Source organism: Diabrotica virgifera, chromosome 1 (genome assembly GCF_917563875.1).
Source record: "Diabrotica virgifera virgifera chromosome 1, PGI_DIABVI_V3a".
In the NCBI taxonomy this organism is placed as follows: Eukaryota; Metazoa; Arthropoda; class Insecta; order Coleoptera; family Chrysomelidae; genus Diabrotica; species Diabrotica virgifera.
This window is the reverse complement of record NC_065443.1, coordinates 46,198,494-46,225,601: the sequence shown is the minus strand read 5'-3', so window position 1 is coordinate 46,225,601 and position 27,108 is coordinate 46,198,494. Positions and strand designations below refer to the sequence as shown.

The window sequence follows — 27,108 nt, the reverse complement described above, 5'->3', positions numbered from 1 at the left end:
GGCTAGACTGAATACAGGTAAACAAAACTGACATTGACATGTTGGCAGGTGCGCAAATCTGTTTAGTTTGATGTCAAAAAACAAAGAAAGAAATGTAAATTACGACATGGCTGGTTTCCGGGATATAGACAAAGCATTATTTCCAATAAAAAGCATTAACACAGTGGTACAACTCTTCAGAAATCAATTAGAGGGCCTCTCGGATCCCGATCTTGCATTACTTTCAATTGTTGCGGGAATAATCGAAAATTCTTTAACAAGCCGGTCTAATGGCGCGCTTCAAGTATGTGAACCAGTGGAACAGAACAATCTACCGATTTTAGAAGTAAAAGCGGTAGAACTCTTGTATAACAAGTTCAAAAGTATTATGACAAATGCTGTCGATCAAAATAAGTCCAAATCTTTTGCTACCAGAGAACTGGTCAAGAAAGTATCAGATGTTATCTGGAATTCCCTTACCAGAAGCTATTATAAAGACAGGGCCCATTTACAGAGCTTATATAGTTATTTAAGTGGTAGTAAGTTAGATTGTTTCGGTGTGGCATTCGCTGTTGTCGCAGGGTGCCAATGTTTGGGTTACAATGATGTACACCTGGCTCTATCAGAAGATCATGCCTGGGTAGTTTTTGGAGAGAATGGGACAGAAACTGCTGAAGTTACTTGGCATGGAAAAGGCAATGAAGATAAGAGGGGACAAGAGATTGGTAAAGGAGTGTCTGCAAGATCCTGGTTGTATGTAAACAACAAACCTGTAGTGTGTACAAGACACATGGAAGTGGCAGCTTTAGTTTCTGCTATAAATCCATCCTTAAACTCAACCCATGATGCTTATGAAGTTGCTTTGCTCCAGCAAGAACTTCTATGGTTGTTATATGATCTAGGTCAGTTTAAAAATAACTAAACTAAATTTAAATAAGACATGCAGTGCATGTAAACAAAGATTAGTTGTTAAACGTATTCAAAACGAATCTACTCGTTCCATAGTAACAGTTTATTAATAACATCATGTTATCAATTTGTCTTTTTTCTCGGTTATTAGATTTTACTGTATAGTATATAAATTACTGTAGTCATCGAATACATAGTGAAAAAAAAATCCTATTAAATAATTGAATAATTTACTCGGTTATACAAGTAACCATTATCCAAAAATATTCAAAACCTGAACAGAAATAACCATCTCTTATGTTGCTGATGACATTGTTGTCAACTAATGTTTACAATTAGTGCATGTCTCAAGCAAATAAACTGTAATATTATTTTGTGAATGAATTTATAATAATAAACAATGTATGACACTATAATAGTACTATAGTGTCTTCAGTGGCGGCGCCTAGTGTAAAGTATTGGGGGTACACATATTAAATTATAAAAATAGATAACACCATAGGCCTTCGCTTGAGCCTTTTTCGTTAGGCAAAATTTTTTGAGTGTAGCCAAATTGTAAAAATCAAAGAAAATTATTAAGAAATAACAATAAATAATATGTATTTTATTAACTTACAATCATATAAAAGTAAAGTAGTAAATTGCATAAGATGCCACAAAGAAATATCTTCAGAACTTACAATTCTGGACCTTGGGGCTTGGGGGTAGACTACACTATGTCAACATGGTGTAGTTTTGAATATGTTTCTTTAATTCATTTATTTTATTAGTTGGATTATACAAATTGGTTATATTGTCATTAAAATATGGTCACAGTCTTTCAAACAATTGTGGTATATGTATATCAGATTTTTATTCTATTTTGTCTTGTGTAGACATTAAAGTGCTCTACTGCAAAATTAATGAGAGATATATAAATCAATTATATTACAATTTACGACAAACACAAGTTCATTTTCCAATTAGTATAGAATATCTACTAAGTTGTCATAAAATGGAAATATTTAAATTACTCATAAGCTACTTGAAAGAAACAAATATAATCATTTAAGTGAAATACGTATAAATATAACAAAACTAATAAATTGAGGTAAAAATAAAATAAAAATCTGTGGCTAACGGACTCGCATCCAAGCCATTTTTTCACACACACACATACTGCACAGTTGCTTGAAATGACATACCGGTTTACCTCCGAGGTCCAGAATTATAATTTAGTTTTTCAATGTTACAAGCAAGTTTTGTATTGAAAGTCAAGTCACCTGTTTTTTTTTTAGATAAATTCTTCAATAACCAATGCCTTAAAATTTGGAATTTCTTGAATCGTTTTTTTCAATTGACATTGTGAGTGCAGTTAGTGGATTCTGGCCCATAGTACTTCTAGGAAAGTGTTGATATGTTTTAATGTAGGGAAACATTGTTCTGCTTCTGGTGGTTGTCATTGGCTTAGTAACAAGTACAGTAGAAGCTCTTTATTCCCGTGGTATACATTCTGTAAATATGCTGCGAATACGGAAACCGTGAATGTGGATTGATAATTTATATGGGGTTATAGGGGTTACGTTCCCAGGTGATAGATTAAAAAAGCAAAAACATAAAAAATCAGTTTAATTGAAGTTTTTGTCCATACAGATTGATTAATTACATATTATCTTCAGGTTTAGGCAACAGTAGCAACAAAATTTAGTAATTTTCTCTTGCTTGGCAGATTTTAAAAACTCCTTTAATTCAGACTGGTATTAGCAATTTTCATAGAGAAAGCATAAAGCTTATTTGCCATTTTTAAACTAAGATTTTTAGAATTAAACATCACCTTTTTAGTGCTTGTTAAAGCCTCTTCTTCAATTGGTTGTGCATTTAACATTTCCTCCAGGTCGGTTTCAGTCAAATCCTCATTTTGCGATTCAAGTAACTCTTGGACATCATTGACTTGATTCTATCTGTTCGAACCCATCTTGTCATATTCCACTCGCAATTTCGGCAATTTTTACAATTAAAGTTTGAACTTAATACCATTGTTAATACCCTACGTTTTGAGTAATAATTTATTTTACCTAAACATTCTTATTGTTTACATTTTCAAAAACACTGACCACAGCGACAGCAGCTCACCTCAAGGATCCGCTGATAGCTTTTGGAACTCAATCTAGGCATAGTTGTAATCACGTCAATTTTATTTTTTTTTATTATTCAATTTGCTGACTCATTGACAAATTGATACCAAATGCTTTTTTATTTATTTTTTGTATTTTTTTATATACAATGTACATATATGTATAAAATTAGATCCGCAAATAAAGAAATCTTAGGCAGCGAATATAGGAATTGGGTCACATTTTTTCAATCCGTGAATAGTAAAAACGCGAATAAAGGAAGCGTGAATAAGGAGCTTTTACTGTACTTAAAAAATTCAAATTATTTCAGAAAAATTTTGCAAAAAAAATTTTGAAAGTTCTTTAAAATCGGATCTTGTATAAATAATTTCCAATTCAGTCTTTAACACTGTATTTTGTCCATTCTGATTCTTTATCTCCAAATAGTTCATAAACATAAACACTAAAAACAGTAATCAGTATTGCTAATAGCACACCCACATAACCAGTCACTTTTTTCATAAGTCTCCATTTTAAGTGCTCATTTATTTCACTTTATTATATTTATTTATAAATGAGTAAAGTTCAATTACAATTTTATAATAAGTTTTAATACAAGTTTATAACCCCGACTTTTTGTTACATTCGTAATTAACAAATTTGGTTTAGGAATTTTGGTTTAGGCCATTGACATTTTTAATCCTTCTTTCCACGCTGACATAAATCCCTCCATTCTTAATTCGAAACTTATAAGTAACACAGCAAATTTAAATGTAAATGTGCCATACATGTTACAATCGCAATAGGATCACATGAAATTTGTGCACATCAGTCTGCGTAAACCCGGCTATTGCAGTGAAATGGAAGTCCACTTGCTGGTATTTGGTCCTATGAGAATTTTCAGATTCAGATTCAGATTCGTTTCAGATTCAGATTCGTTTATTCATGTCAATAACACAAGTGTTTAACACATGTCAAATAAAATTACACAAAGATTTGGACGCAATACAAATTAAAAAGATGCACAATACGACTAAGAGTATTAATAACATTAAATACTAACATTAAAATCACATTAAATTTGATTACATTAACAATGGACATTGCTTAAAGTCATAAAATCCTAAAATTTAAATGCAAGAAATTCCTCATTACTATAAAAAACATTTTCTAACAAAATATCTTTAATTGTACTCTTAAATTGATTTAATGGAAGACACTTTAAACTATCTGGAAGTTTGTTGAAAAATTTAATAGCCCAGTATCCTGGCCCAGTTTGACACCTCCTCAATCTCCAGTAGGCTGGCACGAGATGGTGTTTATATCGGGTGTCATGTTGGTGTATGTTCTCATGGGTTTCAAAGTGCGCCCCTCCCCTCTTGATAAACATTAGGTTCTCAAGTATATATAGAGATGGAACAGTGAGAATTCTTAGGGACCTATATGCTTGCCTACAATCATCCTTATACCAAAGACCAGCAAGAACTCTAACTGCCTTACGCTGCCAACCAAAGACTGTCAACATTTCTGCTGAATGACCCCAGACTAAAATGGCATAGGCTAAATGAGACTGAAAAATTGCATGGTACGCTGTTATTAAGACTTTATGTGAAACATTAGATGCCAGATTCCTGAGTACAAACAGATTTTTTGCTAGTTTTTTACTTAGACTGTTGATATGTTCACCCCATTGAAGCTTGGGATCTAATAATACACCCAGAAATCTGACACTGCTCATACCATCATTTACATTCTGTGTGTCTCTGAGAGAAAAAACAACTCTGTTGGTTTTTGCTGCATTGAGCAGTAATCGGTTTTAAGCAAAACCATTCATTGGTCACTGACTGTGCAGACATAGAACCCTCAAGTGACTCCCCAAGTGTATCAGTTGTAAAAGACACTGTGGTGTCATCAGCGAAGAGTGTGTACTTTGCATTTGTGTTAATGCTCGTAAGGTCATTAATATAAATTAGAAAGAGAATGGGTCCCAGAACAGAGCCCTGGGGAACCCCAATTTATCACTATAAGTATACAAGAGCAGTGCATGGGAGATTGTGTCTCACATCTTGTAAAGTTTCCGCATGTCAAAATAGAATAAAAATAATTGAATATTACTGATTACTTTTAAACTGCTTAGATCTTTAACCTTTAACTACCCGCGCATCAAGTTATAACATAACTACACGCGTGGCGTACTTTATACGCCACAAGAAAACTCACTTAAAAAGAGTGGATTTGTTTTTTTTTTTGAAAAAATACACTTAGTTGTTTGTTATAAACCTTATTCGGTATCAGAGAATACTTAGAGTTTCTTCTCAGTAAGCCAATTGGGATTTATAACTGGAATCATGGAATAACTGGATTCCATGATAAATAAAATTACTAATAAATTTTTTTTTGAAATGTGATTTTTTACAGGAGAAAAAGTATTGTTTATAAAGAAAAATATATTTTGTGCCATAATGACTAAAAAACAATTGAAATGTGTACTTAATTACTACTTATATTAATATAATCGTGGCGTATATTGTCCACCACCGGAAACAACAAATAATAAACTGTAAATTACGATCTTCCCAGAACGCCGATTATAACGAAACTAAAACCAAATTGTAAAGCACATTTCAGTGATAGGTTAGAGGGATAAACAAGGTCAAAAATTAAATTTTTAAATATATTTGCAGTAGAATTCTTATATCTGGCTTACAAAGTACGCCAGCGCATGTAGTTAAAGGTTAATTTCTGATTTCAATTACTGTATCTTCTTCTTCATGTGCCTCATCCTTTAAGGACATTGACGATCATCATGGCCCATTTAACTCTGTCTGCAGAGGTTCTGAAGAGTTCTATTGTTATTATTATATTACTGTATAGTAAGATAAAAATATTATTTATAGAATGATAAATTTTACATAGTAAATTCAGTGCCATGGCAGTACCTAGGGACTGATGTAGGAAGTTCCCCATATGCCATATGCCATGGAGGTCCATAGGTACCACTGTGTATTGACGAAACAGCTATGCAAAAAAAACATTTTTTTTAACCTTTTCAGTACGGATGACGAACATATCCGTCAGATATAAAATTGGCACTCCCGACTGCTGACGAATATATTCCTCAAAAGCTTAATATGATATTTATGCTAGAGTCATATGTGACATCTTTAAAATCTTAACTTGATGCACAGACGGCTGACGATTGTATACGCTCAAAAAATATTCGTCCACAGACGGCTGTCGAAAAACTTCGTCACTGACGAAATTTTACGACAACTGCCTATTAAGCAGCACATGTTTGAAGTTGATGATTCGCCTCAGTTTCATGAATAATTTACGCCAGTTTGCCTTATAGTGTCGTTCGTACAACACGCAGGTCTTTCTTGAGGTTCTAAAATGGCCAAAAGGATTAAAATTGATGGTAATTACTGTGGTTTGAGTGAAAAAGATGTACGACACCTCTTGACAGTTGTAGACGAGGACGATACATATATAAGTGAGGATGAACCTTTTGTGGATAGCGGCAGTGAATATTTTCCGACTTCTGGAAATGAAACTGAAAGTGTTGACGAACCTCAGAGCTTTGATGAAAATGCCGAAGAAAGTGAACATGACAATCAGGATCAAGAAAGAGAAAATTTTGTAGTGGGTAATGTAATTGACCAAACAGATTTAGAAATTTTGTGGACAAAAAATGAATTTACTCCTTATTTGCACGAATTTGATAATAGTTTTTCTGGCCTGCAAAATAAAAGTCTGACTGCAGAGTCAAAAGAAATAGATTATTTTTTAAATTCACTTTCTGACGAAACTGCATGTATTATAGTACAGGAAACAAATAGGTATGCAATACAGCAAAATGCAAAAAACTGGAAAAATATTGACCTTCCACAATTTTATATTTTTGTAGCCTTAACTATGCTTATGCCACGCATTAAAAAACTTGACGTAAAAGATTACTGGTCTCAAGACGTTTTACTTCTTACGCCTATTTTTGGTCAGCAAATGACAAGAGACAGATATTTTCAAATACGTTATATACATTTTTCTAATAATGAAGAAGCCCCAGTCAGACAATCGTTTGCATAAAGTTAAGAATATATTAAATATGCTGAGAGAGAAGTTCAAAAGTCAGTTTTACCCATTCCAAAATCTTGTTATAGACGAAAGTATGGTCCTCTTCAAAGGAAGGCTAAGTTTTAAACAATATATTAAAACTAAAAAACATCGTTTTGGAATAAAATTATATGTTCTATGTGATTGTGAAACGGGTATTGTTTTAGATTTTATAGTATACATGGGTAAAAAAATCAATATTGAAACAAAAGATGCCCTAGGCCTTGGCGCTTCTGGTGCCGTTGTTTCCAAACTTTGCAACTCCTATCTAAACAAAGGGCATTCATTGTTCACAACTTTTATACTAGCCCGTCTTTATCAACTTTTCTTTTTGATAATAAGACCAATTCATGTGGGACAGTTCGACAAAATAGAAAGCATATGCCAGTATTTGATCAGAAATTAAAAAGAGGTGAAACTGATTGGAGAAGCAGTGAACACATATTGGTCTTCAAATGGAAAGATCGTCGTGACGTAATTATGCTAAGTACTATGCATGAAAATAAAATGGTTACTCTTTCCAAAATAGATACAACTACAAACGAAAACATAAAAAAACCATTGTCTGTGCTTGAGTACAATAATCGAATGGGGGCAGTAGATAGATCAGATATGATGATAAGCAGCATCGATTGTACTCGCAAGAGCCTGAAATGGTACAAAAAAATTATTTTTCCGTACACTAGATATCTGCTTGCTCAATGCCCATGCAATGTATTTAACCCAATGCACCAAGAAAATTCCACTTGCAAAATTTCATCTAGCAGTTATTCGGCAGTTATTAGAAAAGTATTTTTATATTTATATTTTATTATTTCATTAAGTTTTATTAGTGCACGTTTTTAGATATAAATCCACACAATTGAAATTGCCTCATTATGATCTTGGTAATGAAAGGCTGACATAACGACACTTTCATAGTTTTTCAAGCTGAGTTTTAAAAAAGGACATACAGGCAATATGTTTGATTTTTTGAGTTAATATTTTCGTTCTTCATGTTTCTGTTGATTTAAATTTGTTTTTTTGTTGCAGTGTATTTTTAGATATTTTTAATAAATATGTTTAACGTCTGTAAAATGACAAATTTTGCTGTTAAAAATCAAAAGATAACAAAAAAAAAATGAATGACGTATATATTCGTCATCAGGCCGTACTACTTTACAAAAACTGCCGTCGGTAGGACTATATTGACAATAATATCGTCTGTACTGAAAGGGTTAATGTAAAAAGTGATCCTAGTTCGCAGGTCAGACCAACAAGTACTTGCATTTATCCGATTACTTGAATTTACTGAATTTTTATTTTCCATTCTGATTGCATTCAAGTGTGAAAAATTATAGCAACATAAAATACAATTCCTCTCCAATTATCTCGAGTGTGCATAGTTTGGCCAGTTATGCTTGCTCGAGTTAAGTTGAGCATACACGTTAAGGGGTTAATGTTTGTATGAAAATAATTATTATGGGAGTGCACATTTACAAGTGCACTTATGAAGGAACCGCCACTGAGTGTCTTACCCCTGGTATTTAATAACATTTACCTAATGTTGATTATAAATATAACACAATCATTTCTTGCTTTAGGGCACCTGAAAAAATATCCAATGGCTATTGGTAATCTAGGAGACTTGGAGGAAATCTCAGCCACAGAAGGCAAAGTGCCATGTAAATTACTTTTTGAGGAAGCCATATTCTCAGCAAGAAACTACTACAACAATCAACATGTGTATCCTTACACATATCAGGGAGGTTACTTTTACCGCAATAAAATGTATGAAGAAGCTTTTGAGAGTTGGGCAAATGCAAGTGATGTTATTAGACTGTAAGTATTAGTGTAATTTTGGTATTACAGTACAATTCCTCTTAACTGGTCACCTCGGGACTCCATACCTGGCCGGTTGCCGTTTTGGCCGGTTAATCTGAAGTGTACTTTACTTGCATACATAATATGTACATATAAAAAAATTAAGAAGTATTTTTTACATATTTATGTCCATATTTCATATGTATTTACATACAATAATGTGCTACATACATACATCAACAAATATGTACAAGTTTAAAAAGTAATTATTTTTTTAAAAAGTCTGTAATTTTCTTCTGCTTTTTACCCTTCTGTGAATTTCTGTATGCGGCATCCCTCCATTTTCTAATCACCAAAACGTCTAATGCCGTTGACTCATGTTGCTGCTCAATGTATTTTAATGCAATTTCCATTGCATTTTTGGCTTCTTCATGAGAAACCGTTTCCTCTTCTTCAACGTCACTACTCTCATCATATTCCTCTGGTTCTTTGGTTGCTACATCTATGATTTCGTCATCATTCAAAAATTCATTTTCAAGCTGATCATCACAGTTTATCATCCAATTTTCCACATCTTCTGGCTGTAATGCTTCGTTACCCGATAACTTTTGAAGGTCTTTTAGAGTGGATTTGTTTTCTCCTTCAGTCCCTGCAATATTCGAGATCACAACTAGATTCTCAACATCTGGCCAAAGTTTTCATCCATAATATTTTTGAATGTAACCCTTGATTGAACGACAAGTATAATGATCAAACATATTTTGCTTTTACTCAAAAATCACACTAAATCGTTTAGGGATCATTATTACCATCGCATCAAAACATGCCACAATAAAACAGTTCATTATTAAAAAAAAAAAAACTAGATTTGTAAAATAAATATAATGTAATATAAGAGTGGGCCAAATAAAAGTGTCCACCTCGATATTTTGCAGTATTTATTAGATTTTAAGAAAATGACGAAACAAGTCGATTTTCGATCTAAGGGGGACACATTTTTATGGTACATACATCTGTCATTTGTCAACCCCCTCCCTTCCACATCCCCCACTCCTTATTTTTAAATAGGGAATAGGGGTTGTGTGCTAGCTCATTTGAAAGGTTATTCAATTCTCTATTCAGTAATATAAACATTAACATAATTTTTTATACAGGGTGTTCAAGAAAATTTTTTTAAATTAAATTAATTGACACAAAAAGAAGAATGTATGTAATTTATTTAAATCAAAATACATTCTACTGCTGTCACAAAACAGAAAACAATGTTTTTTGGTAAATATCTAAATATTGCTTTTTGCTTAATTTCAATGTTCAAGCTGCCACCCATCTGCCTCTTGGTAGGTTGAATATTGAATTTAAGCAACAAACAATATTTATTTATCAAATAAACATTTTTTTCTGTTTTCTGTCAGCAGTAGAATGTATTTTGAGTTAAATAAATTACATACATTCTTCTTTTTGTGTCAATTAATTTAATTTAAAATAATTTTTCTTGGACACCCTGTACAAATGATTATGCCAATGTTAATACAGTATTGCCCAAAATAAACAGTACTGAAACTGAAACACAGATGTATCTTTGTGCGCGCTGTCATATTCAAATTAACTAGTATACACCTGTCGAATAATCTTTAAATAAATACTTATTAAGGCCCAATTGTTAAAAATGGTGTTAAATACAGAGGAGAAAGTGTTTCTCATGGAACATTATTTTCGCTCATACGGAATCGGCCGACGTAATAGTGCAAGTCTGCTATACGTGTGTGATCAATTCACACAACGGTTTAATAAACGTTGTCCAAGTAATGCTGTAATTTTGAAGGTTGTTGAAAATTCCAGCATTAGAACGTTTATTAAACCATTGCGTTGTGTGAATTGATCACACACGTATTGCAGACTTGCACTATTACGTCGGCCAATTCCGTATGAGCGAAAATAATGCTCCACGAGAAACCCTTTCTCCTCTGTATTTAACACCATTTTTAACAATTAGGCCTTAATAAGTAATTATTTAAAGATTACTCGACAGGTCTATACTAGTTAATTTAAATATGACAGCGCGCACGAAGATACATCTGTGTTTCAGTTTCAGTACTGTTTATTTTGGGCAATACGTATTACTGAATAGACTACTAACCTTTCAAATGAGCTAGCACACGACCCCTATTCCCTATTTAAAAATAAGGGGTGGGGTATGTGGAAAGGAGGGGGTTGACAAATGACAGATGTATATACCGTAAAAATGTGTCCCCCTTAGATCAAAAATCGACCTGTTTCGTCATTTTCTTCAAATCTAATAAATACTACCAAATATCGAGGTGGACACTTTTATTTGGCCCACTCTGTATAACGTGTTTACTGTGCATATAAATGAATACTCTTATAATTTCAGGTACAATTACTCAAGGGATGATGAAGAAATATACAAGGAATTTTTAGAAATTGCCAATGAGTTGATTCCTCATATAATGAAAATAGAAAGTTCAGGATTCAGTGCTAACACTATATTAAAAAAGCCGAAATGTTTTGCTGACTTACTCCGCTTCTATGATGGTATTTGCCAATGGGAAGAAGGCAGTGCAACCCCAGTTTTACACATTGGATGGGCTAAACCATTGGTTCTTACCATATCCAAGTTTGATGCAGATGTTAGAGCTCAGGTGAGTGAAATATAAAGGCTTGTGGATAATCTTTGAATTCACATTTAAAATTTTGAATACAGGTATTTTTTACTTGTCTATCCATTTATGTTATTGATAGTACCGGGTGTTACTGAATAAGTGGACAAACTGTTATAGAATAACTTTTTTATAAACTTTTATATAATTTCTTCTTAGCAGGGCTAAGAAGTTTAAACAAAACTATTTCAAAAGCCGTTAGGAAATATGTAAGGAACTTTAACATTAAAAGAACAACTAATACCATAGAACAAAACAAAAGCCGAAAAGTTCTTAAATGAAAGTTTAGTCAGGAATAAAGAATAATATAATAAAGTAAGTTAAAAAATAAACAAGGAAATGCCATATTTGAACAAGAGCTCCTGAAAATCATCGAAAAGTACTATGGAACATTATAAAATAAAGATGGTGACACTTCAGAGTTATAATTACGTATTTTTTATGGGAAATAAGCCACAATTTTACTAAAAAATGAATTTATTAACGTTTCGAAGCCCAAATCGGGTTTCGTTGTCAAAATACAAAATACTATTAAAATAAAACAAACATGTTGTTGCTAAGTAAAAAAATTCTTCTAATAATTTATTTAATCTGACTCATTTATATTGGCAATTCAGACGTATATTATACATTTTAAAGTAGAAGACTTTAAAATGATATCGCCAATATTTATGAGTTGCGTTCCTGGGACGACTTTACTAAAAGATAGTTCATTCGATTACATGAAATCAATCCCAACTCAAGAATATCCGTCGCAAAAAAATCATAGCATGTGATCTGTCTTTAAAAAGACAACCAAATGCAACGATGACAGTAAAATTCTCGCGTTAGAGATTCCATAGTAAATCACGAGGGAAAACCAGGAAAAAACCTCGTGATACTATCCCGACATCGTAAGTATTTGGTCTTACATTTAATCTACCTTCAAAAAACTAATACCAAATTCTGACTTTAATATGTTTAAATTATAAATAATATTAATATTACATAGATATACAATAAGTAATACTAAAATATAAAATTTGTACTAACTCGATATGTTATTGACTTACTAATCGTGGTATTTTCTTTCTATTGACTTCCTCTTTCAGTATGGGTAACCACATCCTACTACCTCGTGATTTACTATGGAATCTCTAACGCGAGAATGTTACTGTCATCGTTGCATTGGTTGTCTTTTTAAAGACAGATCACATGCTATGATTTTTTTGCGACGGATATTCTTGAGTTGGGATTAATTTCATGTAATCGAATGAACTATCTTTTAGTAAAGTCGTCCCAGGAACGCAACTCATAAATATTGGCGATATCATTTTAAAGTCTTCTACTTTAAAATGTATAATATACGCCTGAATTGCCAATATAAATGAGTCAGATTAAATAAATTATTAGAAGAATTTTTTTACTTAGCAACAACATGTTTGTTTTATTTTAATAGTATTTTGTATTTTGACAACGAAACCCGATTTGGGCTTCGAAACGTTAATAAATTCATTTTTTAGTAAAATTGTGGCTTATTTCCCATAAAAAATACGTAATTATAAAAATGCCACAAGGAAATAGCTTCAGAACAACTTCAGAGTTAGAAATCACAGCAATAGAAAAAATTGAAAACCGAGGAGTAAATTGAATCAGTGTTAATAGATATGAAGAACACCAAAAAACCTGGAGAAGAAGGCATTGTAAGTGAAATGATAAAACTAGGATATGAATACGTCATAAAAGACTTAAAAACTCATTATAATGTCTCTTTAAAGGAGTTACACCAGGAAATGGAATAGAATAGGAAGAGAATGTACTTGAACAGAATAATTTATTTCTTTATGGCAGACATTGAATAGATTAAATTGATAAAGAATTGATAATGAACTATTATTCAATGCAAATAATTATTAAGGGTGGTTGGACGCTTCCGTGTTTTGATTTGCATGAAAATTGTGTAGGAGCCAGAGAAATATAATGTTATGTAGTATATAAATATTTCTTACCCTGAAAATATCTTAAATATATTTATAATATATTGTACCAAATATACTTAATATATTTAAATAGAAATAGAAAAAATCTTTATTCTCAGGATTCACAAGCTACAAAAATAAAATTGTCAATAGAGAGAATGGTGTCAATTACAATTTATAAGGGTTGCTGAAACAACCAACACTTAACATAAAAATAATATTAAAATATAATAATAATAATAACAGTGACATTTAGATACAGATAAGAGCCCTCAGTCTCCCTGCAGGTCAGCTTGAAAGTATCCTTCCACTTTGTACGGTTCTAGATGTATGAGCAACTGTTGAACAGACTTTCTATATTTATTCATGTCAGTTTCTATTTTGATGCTGTAAGGCAGTTTATTAAAGAATTTAATACAGGCATATTCTGTAGTTTTCTCAGATGTTGTTAGTCTATGTATTGGTACATTGTAGTTTATGAGATTGTTTCGTGTATTTGAATTATGGTTTATTATTTGTTTCATGAATTTATGTCTATTTTTAAAAATGAAAAGTAAGCATTCATATATGTATGTTCCAGCCATTGTTAGTATGTTTAGTTTTTTGAAATTATCTCTACATGAATCCCTGTATTTCAAGTTAAGTAGAGTTCTGATTGCTCTTTTTTGTAATATAAAAACCTGTTCAGCGTTACTACTTCCCCCCAGAAAATTATTCCAAATCGCATTACAGAATGAAAATTTGAAAAATATATAACTCGTTTACATTTTTCGTCCAAATAATTTGATGTTATTCTGAAAGAGTAGCAGAAAGATGCTAATTTGTTACAAATCTGATTTATATGCAATAAAAATCTAAATTTTGGTCAATATGTACCCCCAGAAATTTTGTGCTTTCGTTTAGAGTAACCATTTGCGATTTAATTGAGACAGTTTCTGGTAAGGTACTAGTATTTGTTTTAGTGGCGAAACAGATATAATTTGTTTTTTCTCTGGTTAGTATGAGTTTATTCATATTGAGCCATCTCTGTACTTTCTCTATTCTATTATTAGCGATATTCCCATAATACTTCCCTGACGAATTCTCACTGAAATGAGACTTTCATCAGACCTTCAAATTTTACTTTCTGTTTTCTGTTTGATAGGTATGATTTTATCCAATTATAACCTGGCCATCTAATGCCATATCTGTAAAGCTTTTCCATTAGTATTTCGTAATTTGATTGATTTAAAGTATCAAATGCCTTTGATAAATCTAAAAATATGCCCATGGATGTATCTTTGTTTTCATAACACTCATTTATCTTTGTTATAAAATCATAAATGGCAGTCTCTATTGGGACCGTGCAAGTCCGGTAAAGCGACACCTATTTCTACGCTCTGCAACTTTATTCGCACTTTTAATTATATTGGCCAATTATATTAGTCCTGGTTACTGGATAATTGTCAAGGTCATAGTCCAAAAAAATAATAGGAAAAAAATAAGATTCAGGTTATGTTATTAAAACGTAAACAATTGTATGTAGTAAATAAAATTAGCTATTAAAATGCAGTACTGCAAGCAAAATACAATTAATTAAATTTACCTTTATATAATAATTGCATATCATATCAATATTGTGGAGCAACATATAATTTTTCTTCTTAAATGACAGTAGATATGAAATGTACGTCAATTTAACAATTTCAATTGACAATATGAATTATTTAAGAAAGTTGCAATATTTCTCCGCTATTCGCGCACGATCGTTTCTCAATTCCCTTCCAAGTACTTGCACACCGCGAATAGATTTTCCCTTATGGTACCCATGTTGTGCATGGCAAAACAGTCCCTCACTATAAAAAAAACTGAGAAGCCTGACACACATGACCGTTTCAAAAACCTTAGAAAATGATGGTAAGAGGCTTATCAGACGATAATTTTCCAGTAAAGTGTCATCACCTTTTTTATACACCGGTTTTACTACAGCTATTTTTAAGTTGTCTGGAAATAACCCATTTATGAAGGTATTGTTTATTATACCATAGGTATTATACCAAGGTATGACATAGTGGTATAGCTAGCTCATATAAATATACATTTACAGGTAAATATTGTCTGTGATAAGTCTGAAGAAGACAAAATATTGAAGAAGAATGGTACATATTTTAATAACAATAACTATGAGAAAGAAAATGGATCTACAAATAACGATCACAGCATACCTTCAACCGCAAAACCAACTGCAGAAGTCGACAAATCACCATTTCATCCGAGTATTGAGGCCCTCACAGCAGCATGTTCAGAGAAAATTCTGAACCCAGAATATTTGTTACAGGGAGATGGTTCACCATTTGTGGGTAAGTTTTACTTGGAAACAATTTAAAGTTGGAATGCTTTTTTTAAATATATAGAGGAAAGTAACCAAATATGGAATAGTGTCCTGATATGGAATTCCTTGATTTCTCCGAAAATATAAGTTGGAGGCACACTACAATACCATCCTCTATTTCAGTTGCTCTCTTTATTATCGTATTCACACCTCTGTGTCAGATGCGCGAACGATACGTGTCTGGCAGACCCATTTTGTTTTATCATCTCGCAGAAAATTTGAAAGGTAAATATATTCAACGAGTATTATTGGTTATTATGCAGGAATACAGACTTGTTATGCTATTGAGTATATCAATAGTACCTTTATTTTAATATTTTATGACCTGCTGTAATTAAAATACATATTACCACTTAAAAAAATGTTGATACTAGTTTGAACTAATGTACAAATCCAAATATGGACAAGTCTTCTTCTTCTTCTTAAAGTGCCTATCCGTTCAGGATGTTGGCGATCATCATAGCTATCTTGACTTTGTTTACCGCAGCGCGGAACAGTTCAGTGGTAGTCATGTTATACCACTTTCGTAAATTTTGAAGCCAGGAAATGCGTCTTCTTCCCGATCCACTTTTACCATTTACCTTCCCTTGGAGAATCAGTTGGAGAAGGCCGTAACGTTCTTGACAGAACGGACAGTCGTTGGTGCCTAATTATGGAATAGTGGTAAGTGCATTATGTGTGGGCTCATTATGATTGTGCTGGTCCAGAGTTTCATACATGGATCTGTCATGTCTGCAAGTGAATTACGCTACTTCCTTCATTTTTCACAATTTTCTTATTTAAATTTATTTGATCTCAGATGTTTATGTCTATTTTTGTTATTGATATGTTGGTTTATGCCTATATTCCATATATGGGTACCTATTCTATATTTGGTTACTCATTTGGGATTTTGTTTTTTTGCTCGATTTTTTTTTGTTAATTAAGATATTTAATAGAAGGCTTTTAATTACTACATGAAAATGTATGACTGATTTGTCATAACATTAAACTGTTTTCATTTCTATAAAGGTATTTTTTTATATCCCCAAAACAAAATGGTATTCCATAATTGGCGACTTTCCTCTAAAGCATAAGTACCAATAGTTGTTCTCGTCTCTCGAATACAGCAGCTACATTTTAATATTTTTAACTCATTTGTTGTTACAAGGCTAGGACTGGCCTTATCACCATAATAGGAGGGTTGTCTTTTTAGTTTTGCATTTACCCATAAAGACAAAAAGTATATAGACTTAAAGTACTTTATTGCTTTGCAAAATATGTCCCATCAAGATCGATACACTGTTGCATATGTTCAAACCAATTATTGGTAAAACACTTATTCCAATCTTCAGTTGACACCTGCAAAATCACTGTTTTAAAGGCATCGATGGCTTCTTGTGGCGACTTCAAGCACTGCCCACGCATTGAATTCTTGATGTTTGGGAACGTGAAGAAGTCGTTAAGACTTATGTCGGGGCTATAAGGTGGATGTTTTAACAAGTCGATGTTTTGAAGCTCCAAAAACTCTATTATCTTTCGGGCAGTGTGAGGACTTACATTGTTCTGATGTACGATGATTAGCTGTTGTGTTGCTTTGTCGAAGTTTGGCGATAACTTCTGGCAAACAAATGTTTTATACTAATCAGAAGTAACCGTTCTTCGATCCACTAAAGCAATTGTTGCCACATGACCAGATTTTGACACAAGAGTTACGACCATTTTCTTTGACACACTTAGAGAATGGATCACTTTTGATGGTTTTTTCTCATCGTGAAACACTCACACAGCGGATTGGTGTTTATTTTCTGGTTCGTAGGAGTAAACCAAAGATTCATCACCGCTAACAATACTATAAACGTTTTTTGAGCTTCCTTTGTGCGGTTCCAATGTTTTTCTACACCAATTGAAGCGAACCGCTTTTTGCCCTTCTGTGAGCAAATGATGGATCCAACAGGAAACCAACTTTGTAACACCCAGTTCTTCATGTAGGATCATTTGGATCGAGGTCTTTGAAATGCCCAAAGATGCCTCTATCTCCTGGTATGTTACACGACGGTCATTCTTAACACTAGAAAGTTGGAGAGGCCTATTTGTCCCCTGTTGCGATTTGAAGTTATTGTAGTTTTTTTATTCGAGGCAATAATAATTTTATATTTTTTGACTTTTAATATTATGATATAAAGCCTTATTTAACACAAAAAAATATTGTTTACTAAATTTATTAAATGCTTTTTCTAACAAATCTACCATAGAAGTCTGAAGGGGCCAAATTGGCCCTGTGTAAGTTATTATCGTTTTCTCAGAAATTCGACGAGCCTTTCTTTTAAATTCCTTTCGGATGGGTAAAGTTATATTTATGTATGTTTGTTGTTTATTTATTATAAATGGTTGCAATAAAGATACAATGGTTGGTGAACACATTGTTTTGCGAATAATGGAAAATCAACTGCGAAAATGCAAAAATGTTGCGATAGATAACCACTTTACTTCTTTGAAATTGGCCAAGGCATTGCAAAAGAAATTAACAAGTCTTGTGGGTACTTTGAATCGCAACAGAATGGAAGATTTTCTAAGCATAAAGTGTGAAAATAGAGAATTGTATATTAGGCCGGGCCGAATTTTTTTTTTTAATTTTTATACACGGCTAGTTGCCAAAAGTTGGGACTAGTATTTATATAATCCTATACCAAATTTGGGCCGGTTTAAAAAATATTTATTTTTTGGTCGATTTTTTTTTAAATTCTTGTACAAGGCTAGTTGCTAAAAGTTGTAACTAGTATTTATATAATCCTATACCAAATTTGGGATGATTTACAAAGTAATTAACCGGGCCCCCCGGCCTTTTAAGAATTTTTATATTGTTAAAAAAATGTTTGGGGCTATTAAAAAAGCTTCTGTTGTCATATTCTATTATTAAGCAAAATAAAGATAATACAGTAGACAGGAAAAATACTTAAGCTTTTAAATGCCGTTTTAGAAGATCTAAACTAAATCTTCAAAGATAATACAGTGCTGGTCATCGACAAAAATAAAATTCGGAGAGGAGTTAAGTTATACACGGCTAGTTGCCAAAAGTTGGGACTAGTATTTATATAATCCTATACCAAATTTGGGCCGGTTTAAAAAATATTTATTTTTTGGTCGAATTTTTTTTTTTTAAATTCTTGTACAAGGCTAGTTGCTAAAAGTTGTAACTAGTATTTATATAATCCTATACCAAATTTGGGATGATTTACAAAGTAATTAACCGGGCCCCCCGGCCTTTTAAGAATTTTTATATTGTTAAAAAATGTTTGGGGCTATTAAAAAAGCTTCTGTTGTCATATTCTATTATTAAGCAAAAGAAAGATAATACAGTAGACAGGAAAAATACTTAAGCTTTTAAATACCGTTTTAGAAGATCTAAACTAAATCTTCAAAGATAATACAGTGCTGGTCATCGACAAAAATAAAATTCGGAGAGGAGTTAAGGGAAACAGACGGCAACTCCAACATGGGAATAAAAATTTAAACAAATCAATAATGAAGGGCTACACTTTGATGAAAGGAAAGGTCAAACCATGGTATTCGGAAAGCCGAGACGAATTATGAAAACTAAAGACCATATAGCTTTAATTGAAGGACCCGGTAGTTTATATTTTGGGTACTTGGATCTTAGCCAGTCTCGTGTCATAGATATTGTCGAAGGAATATTAGACTACTTACAAAGCCATAATATAGATCTAAGCAAATTAGGTGTTATGGGATGTGATGGTTCAAATACATATAAATACGGGCTGGAAGGTGGAATCATAAGAATTGTAGAAAGGCGAGTAAATAAACCATTACAGTGTATATGCCCGTTGCACGCTAATGAACTTATTTTGCGATATTTGCTGCAAAAACTAGATGACCACACAAAAGGACTCTATTCATATTCTGAGCCGATTGGATCCCTTCTTTCCAATTACGAAAAATGCCTGTTATTAAATTTAACACCATAGAAGCTGTCCTGCCTCTTGTAAATGAAAATGATCCAAGTTCAGATCAATAGTATTTGTCCAAACTATCCTGGAATACATTCTCAAAGTTTGGCAGAGAAAAGTTCAGGGAAGATGGCACAAATACGTTGGTTCACGACAGCTAACCGCATTCTTAGAGTTTATGTAGCTACAACTGATCCTTGAGAAAGCTTAAAGATTTTAGCTGAGTTTGTAATACAAGTATATTCACGTATGAGGTTTGAGATAAAAACACAGCCAAAATTGGAATATGGTGCCAGGGATCTATGGAAATCAATGCAACCCTCGAGAGATTTTCCGAATAATGTCTCATCAATTTATCAATAAAGTTATTTAAGACAATGCTTAGTTTGCGCACCCGGAAATCATTCAAATTTGTATGTTAACAGATGGGCCGGCGTAGCCGAGTGGTAGTGTGCTAGGCTAGCGTGCCGGTGGTCTGGAGTTCAAATCCTACCGCCGGCAAGAGCAGCTATACATTTTTAAAATGTTTATAGGCCCCAGGTCGACTCAGCCTGAATAAAATGAGTACCTTGGGTAAAACCAGGGGTAATAATAGGCGGTTGAAGCGTAGCACTGGCCCTGTTACCTTCCTTGTATACCGTAGGCCCTAGATATAGCAGACTACCCTGCTATACTCCCAAAGCCACGTGAGCGGTATAAAACGGGAGACTATTATTATTATGTTAACAGATTAACGTCAACGTATTAGAGAGGATGCTCTCAGAAGGATTTTAAAATGTAGGAAGGCCAATATAAAAATTGCGCTTTCATAGTATCCCAAATCCCTAAATCAATTTCGATGCAGAAGATTACATAGATCTCATAGACTGGATGAATAGTACTGTAACATATCCTCCTCTAATACAGCATCCAGCAGACGAAGAATAATTGTGGGACATGGTGAAACAAGTTCCAAAGTTTGACAATTTTCCTTGCCATACTCAATCGGTGGAGAGGTGTGTGAAGATAATTACTGATGCATCAATAAAAGTGTGTGGTGAAGAATCTAGAGATGGTTATATTCGAGCTAAACTTGATGCCAGAAAGAATTAGCCAATATTTGAAAGTAAATGTCGACACTATGCTTCAAGGGATAAGTAAGTAAAAATGTTGAGCAAAGGAGGGTGGGCGAGTGGAACTCACTGTGCAGCAACCTCATCGTGGTGAGTTCTGGGTTAAATGAATATACGAAATAATGTTAAATATGTGCATAATAGTTCAATATAAAAACCTGTTGTGCCGAATCTTGATTCAAGCAAAAAGCTACACAGTTCACAGCGCAAAAATAGTAAATAAATATGCATTGGTTACCCCTCTCTTATATTTTTAGTCCTGGGGGCCGGTTAAATCTTTTTAGATCATGATGAAAATTTTTTAATAAGATAGTATCATTGATATTAATATCTTATGACACTAGCCCGCCCCAAAAATAAAGCAAAAAAAATAATTTTTTTAGGCCCCCGGGGGCCCGGTCAAAAATAATTTAATTCGGCCTATGTTTGGTACACAGTATTAGGACTACCATACACAACTTTTTTTTACTAGCCCGTTTAAAATTTCCCAAAAAAATTTTTTTTGCCCTTTTTCGGCCCGGCCTATTGTATATCATCATTATCGTGGCTTTTCATTCCGGGGGAATGTTTGCCGCTCTTACTTAGAGCTCTCTGATTCGCTTATTGCGGTGAATCACTCCGCATTCCACTTGTATGTTGTCAAAGTTTGTTGTATGACTTGGTTTTCGTTACAATTTTCTTCCACTCATTTCGATATGTGCATAGTTCCATCCAGTTTCTCACTTCCAGAATTTTGATATCTCTAATGACCTGGTCCTCCCATCTTTCTCTGGGTCTTCCCCTTGGTCTTTCAGTTTCTGGTTTCCATCTGGTGATCTTCTTAATCAGTAAGTCGTTTTTCCTTCTCTCTATGTGTCCCAGCCATCTCAGCTTCTGTGCTTTAATAAATCTAACTATATCTTCTCCCTCCATTATGTCTCTTAGTTCATGGTTCATTCTTCTTCTCATTTCTCCGTTGTCCATTCTTATCGGGCCCATAATCCGTCTGAGGATTTTCCTTTCTAATATTCTCAATTTTTCTTCATCTTTTTCCGTGAGGCACATTGTCTCAGCTGCGTACGTAACTACTGGTCTGATTGCAACTGTATATTTTCAGTTTTGTATTTCTGGATAAGTTCTTGTCCTTCATAAGCCTATGATATCTCCAATATGTTTTGTTGCCTGATAGTATTCGTTCCGTTACTTCTTCACTTCTCTTGTTTTGGCCATTCACTATTACTCCCAAATATTTAAATTGTTTGACTCTTTCAAAAGTGTAGTTTTCTATTTTGATTTCTCTCGTCCCGTTATCTTCTCTTCTAGAGCAGAGTAGATATTTTGTTTTTCCTTCGTTAATTTCTAGACCTCTTTTCCGTGCTTCTTTTGCCAGGATTGTTATTAGATACTGCTTCTTTTAATCTTTCCTAGTCTCTTCCCATAAGAACTAAATCATCTGCATATGCAACTATTTGTGTTTAGGCGTGGGCTATAGTTCTTTTAATTTTGCTGGCCTTGACTGTTCCTTCTACTGCTATGTTGAATAATGTGGTTGACAGGGAATCGCCTTGTCGCACTCCTGTTTCTATTACAATTGATTTTGTGCTACCTTCTTCTGTTGTTACTTTAGCTCGAGATCCATACATGGTCATTTTTGTTAATCTGATTGTACTTACTTACTGATTGTAACGAGGTCGTTGCGTTGTTGCTCCAGGTAACTAAATCAGTCGAAGAAAAGAGTTCGATTTTTAAGACATTTTTATTTGGAATCAAAACATACAAAAGATAAGGTAATTAACCTTAATTACTCGTTAATTTCGTTATAAAATATATATTATGTATAATCTACGCATCGAGCTTTCTGTTAGAAAGCCATATTAGGCTTTCGACGAAAATATGCGAAAGGACATATTAGGGATATACAATCACCGTTCGTATAAGGATAAGTAAGAGGAAAACTGTCGGATTCGCTCAGCTCGCCAAAACGACAGCGGAAAATGGCCAGGAAATACTACCTACATAAACTCACCTCTTATACCTCGCTGTTGTCTATTATTCTTCGATCAACGCTCCAAGAATAATAATCAACTAGGCTTTTCGATCCGACTTTTATATCGTCCAAGACGGTACAAAAACACGTTTTACTTAATTCATTGGCGTACTCTAGACGTCACTAGACGATAAAATTATATTATCGTCACATGAGCAATTTTGCTGGTATATCCTGATTTTTCATTTCAATAAATAATTTATTTCTTCCAATACAGTCAAAGGCTGAAGTATACGAAGAGGATGTGGAGTTCTATGTTGTGTTCGTGGCATTTTTTGATTATTTGTGTAACTATGTGGATCGCATCTGTAGTGGATCTGCCTTCTCTGAATCCTTGCTGGTAGTCCATAATTTTTTTCTCTGTGAATTGAGTGAGTTTTTGTTTGATGAGGGCTGTTAGAATTTTATATGTTGTACTCAGTAGAGATATTCCTCTATAGTTGTTACAGTTTCTTACTTCTTCTTTCTTAAATATTGGTATAATTCTGCCTTCTTTCCAATCCTCGGGCATTTCTTCTGCTTCCCATATTCTAACTATTAGGTTATAGATGCTTGTTAATAACTTTTCCCCTCCGTTTTTAATTAGCTCATTGGGAATTTCATCTGGGCCAGGTGTTCTTTTCTTTTTCATTTTTTGGATAATCTCTAAATATTCATCATGTTGGTATTCCTATTTCATTATCTCTAATGTCTTCCATTGCGCCTACTTCTTCTTCCTAGCTTTCTTTGCATCTGTATAGTTCTGTGAAATGTGTTTCCCATGATCTATTGTCAATTTTAACTACTGGTCTGCCTTTTCTTTGTTGAGGTTTTAGGTATCCAAATAGTTTGGCGCTGTCGTTACTATTTTTTTCTAGGTCCTTTAACGGCTCTTCCATCCAGTTTTTTTGTTCTTGCAACATTTATCAGCTACTTTCTTTTTTTCTTTATATTCGTTTCGATGATGTTCTTCTTTAGTTATATCCATTTATCTCTTGCTTGGTTTTTCTGTTTAATTTTGATTTCGCATTCTGCATCAAAAGAGAATTGTATATATTACCCTTATATTCCAGAACGACAAAAAATAACACTTACTGAATACCAATGAAAGAGTGATAAAAATGTGATTTTGTTGAGCTCGTTACATCAATCAGTCGATGTTGCTGTTTGTGGAAAAAAACTTCCTGAAACAGTATATTTTTATAAACAAACCATAATATGGGGTTGGTGTAGAGTGTAGAGGACCAAATGGCGCGTCTTTATACTACGAAAGTTGTTACAAGACAGTGGTGTATGTTTTATTATACTCTTGATTTAGGAGCAATAAATGCATATTTATAAAGAAGTAGATGGACGTAGACTCAGTCTTCATATGTTCAATCTTCGACTGTGTGAAGAATTATGGGCTCCATACCTTACCTCCCAAAATATGGTAGCTACTACATCCAGCAACACCAGTTCTACCATCAACCAGCACTGTTTCTATCCAAAAACGAACAAAATGTCACTTGAAAATATTTTGTAAAGGAAATCATACTTCCAATCAGTGCCACGGCTGTGACAAGGCAATGTATGGTAAATTTCAAAAACTACAAACTGTATGGTGTTCCAAATGTTTTTAATAGGCAGCGAACGTGTTAAACAATGAAACTAAAAAATCAAATCAGATTCTATCGTCTAGAGTTGATATAATTTCTTTAAACTGAATTTTTATTGATTTAAGAACTTGTGGCCAAAATGATCCCTTCAGGCTTTCTAGGTAGGTATGCTAACCCAGAATTTCTAGTGTTAATTAGCTGACGAACAGCATCAATGTTTTGCTGTGTGCTGTTACTCCTATTTTGGGTGGACCTGGCCTGGATTCGTCGCTGAGACTAGAGCGACCACGTTAAAATTTGCAATACCAGCGGGCAATAGGTGACTGGTGTGATGCTTCATTCCCAAATATAGAAACCATTTTAGTGAGAAATGACTGTTGGGATAATCCTCTCCGAACATTGTAAAAAATTATTACTCAAAAATGTTCTCGGCTAAAGATTCATTTTTCGACCAACTTGCTAATTTCAAAAATTGACTGTGTCTACACGACTTGTTGTATCGCAATAAAACTCTGGCTGGATTTATGTCAACAAAAGATTACGGTTACATTTGTGTTGGAAGGTTCTATTAATGGCGCCCTCTAAGCGGCTATATGCAAAACTAAAAAGACAAACCTCGTATATTTTCATTCTTCTCTGAAATATTTTTGTTCTAGTTTCCCATTTATTGTCCATGAATATAATTTTTTATCGTGATCTCAGGCACTGGTAAGCAGATATGTGGTATAGTTTTTTCTTGCAGACGTGATTTAATGTTTATTTAAATATCTATTTTCGTTTGCTGTCATTGTTTCCTTTTTTGTATTCACTTAAATCTAATTATATTTTCCGAGGACATATTTACCAGCTTCAGTAACATATTTCATAATTTAAAAAATGTACAGGTGGTGACTATCCAGATCCTGCACCAATAAATACACCGTCGGAATCCGAAGAAAAAATAAATGGCCGACCAAGTACCTCAAAGCAAGATCCTCTCGGCAGTCCTTCCTCATCAACAGAAGAGCCCCCTCCCCAAGACACAAGGCCTACCATCGTTCTTCACAGCCAGAAAATGAAACAGCTGAAAGACTTACTTCTGGCAGAAAAACTCAACACACAAGCTATATCTTTACATCTCACCGCACAGTCTCAGGTGCAGATTGGAAAGAAAGGCAGAGGAGATGGTGATAACATCAGGCCTAAGAGGGCAAGGCGAGAATAAACGAGAGGAAGAGCATGTATACAACTTTGGTACTTAATTCATTGTTGTAAAACTGACAGGTAAAATTAATTTGTCAATTTATTTTTGAGTCATTAGTGCGGGAAACTTTTGAGTCATTTTGATAAATTTTAATGATTGTGAATTATCGAAGTCCAAAAATAATACATAAACATAGAAATATGTTATATGTGAGGAGCAGGTCTTCTCTTGATATCATTTTTATATTTATTCTAATTATATTTGAATCTTGCGAGCTTACATTTTATATTTATTTTAAACATATTATATAATAAAAATTTTGATTTCATTTTATTGGACAAAATTAACACTATATTCTTTTTTATTAGTGTTTCTTGAGCAATTAAGTAAAGAACTGTGTTACATAAATGAAAATAAACTAATAAAATGGTGATATTACCTATACTTTATTTTTAGCATATACAGGGTGTGCCAAAACTTTGATACGTATCTTTATGACTCATTTTATTTAAAAAAATCCAGCTTTTGTTAATATTGTTGTATATTTGTTGAACTCGATAATTTACTCTCACAATTCTTGAACAAAAATAGACAAATATTTTGACTGCTACTTCATGATTTTATATTCCGTTTGTATTACTTTTTGTGAAAAAGTAGCAGTTCTTGTCTGTAGGTACAAACAACATAATGCAGGGCATTAGTGTTAAAAATATATATAACTAAGATTGTGAAATTTTACCTGAATAGAATTTTTGAATATATACAGAGTGTTTTTTATATAGAATCTTAGTATATATCTCTATATAGCAAAATGGTATTTATCAACAAAGGGAATGTTTGGATAAAAATTTAATATAGAGAAGGCAGAATGTAGCTTTACGCATATTAATGTATTATGTTAGTATGGGGAGATTCATAAAGTATGAAGACAAGGGCTGTGTAAGACAGATATTTTAAGTTGAAACTCGAGACATTTAGAATGGTTCCAGACTGTCAAAATAAGTCATCATCTTCCTCTGTCCACTAAGGTTTGGTGAGCGCCTTGCCTAACACATCAACGAGTTCGTCTTCCTTTTACTTACCTAAGGCTGGTGTGCGATTCATCCGTTTGGTTCCTTGGGCAAGGAATCAGTGGACAATATCTATAGCCAGTTCATGAAAACCAATACTTAGATGTAATGAATCCTCAAAATGTGACACAGTATTAAAAGAATGGTTGCACCAGCATTCATGACGAATAATGGTCTAGGGGACTATCTGTCATTTCAGAAGAATTTATAAAGCTTGGTGAATAAATAGTTCTCTATAATTAGACCGAGAGGCAGCGCTGAAAAATCTCTTTGAATTTACTAAAGCTAA

General features: G+C 33.3%; 1 protein-coding gene across 1 annotated transcript; it reads left to right on the top strand.

Moving 5' to 3' along the window:
• The first annotated feature begins 71 nt into the window (after positions 1 to 71).
• LOC114327479 (menin) lies at positions 72 to 26,510 on the top strand. Its single transcript, XM_050655983.1, has 5 exons — positions 72 to 881; positions 8,678 to 8,915; positions 11,290 to 11,557; positions 15,620 to 15,872; positions 25,451 to 26,510. The coding sequence occupies exons 1-5, from the start codon at positions 107 to 109 to the stop codon at positions 25,768 to 25,770; spliced, it is 1,854 nt and encodes a 617-aa protein (XP_050511940.1). The 5' UTR covers positions 72 to 106; the 3' UTR covers positions 25,771 to 26,510.
• The last annotated feature ends 598 nt before the right edge of the window (positions 26,511 to 27,108 follow it).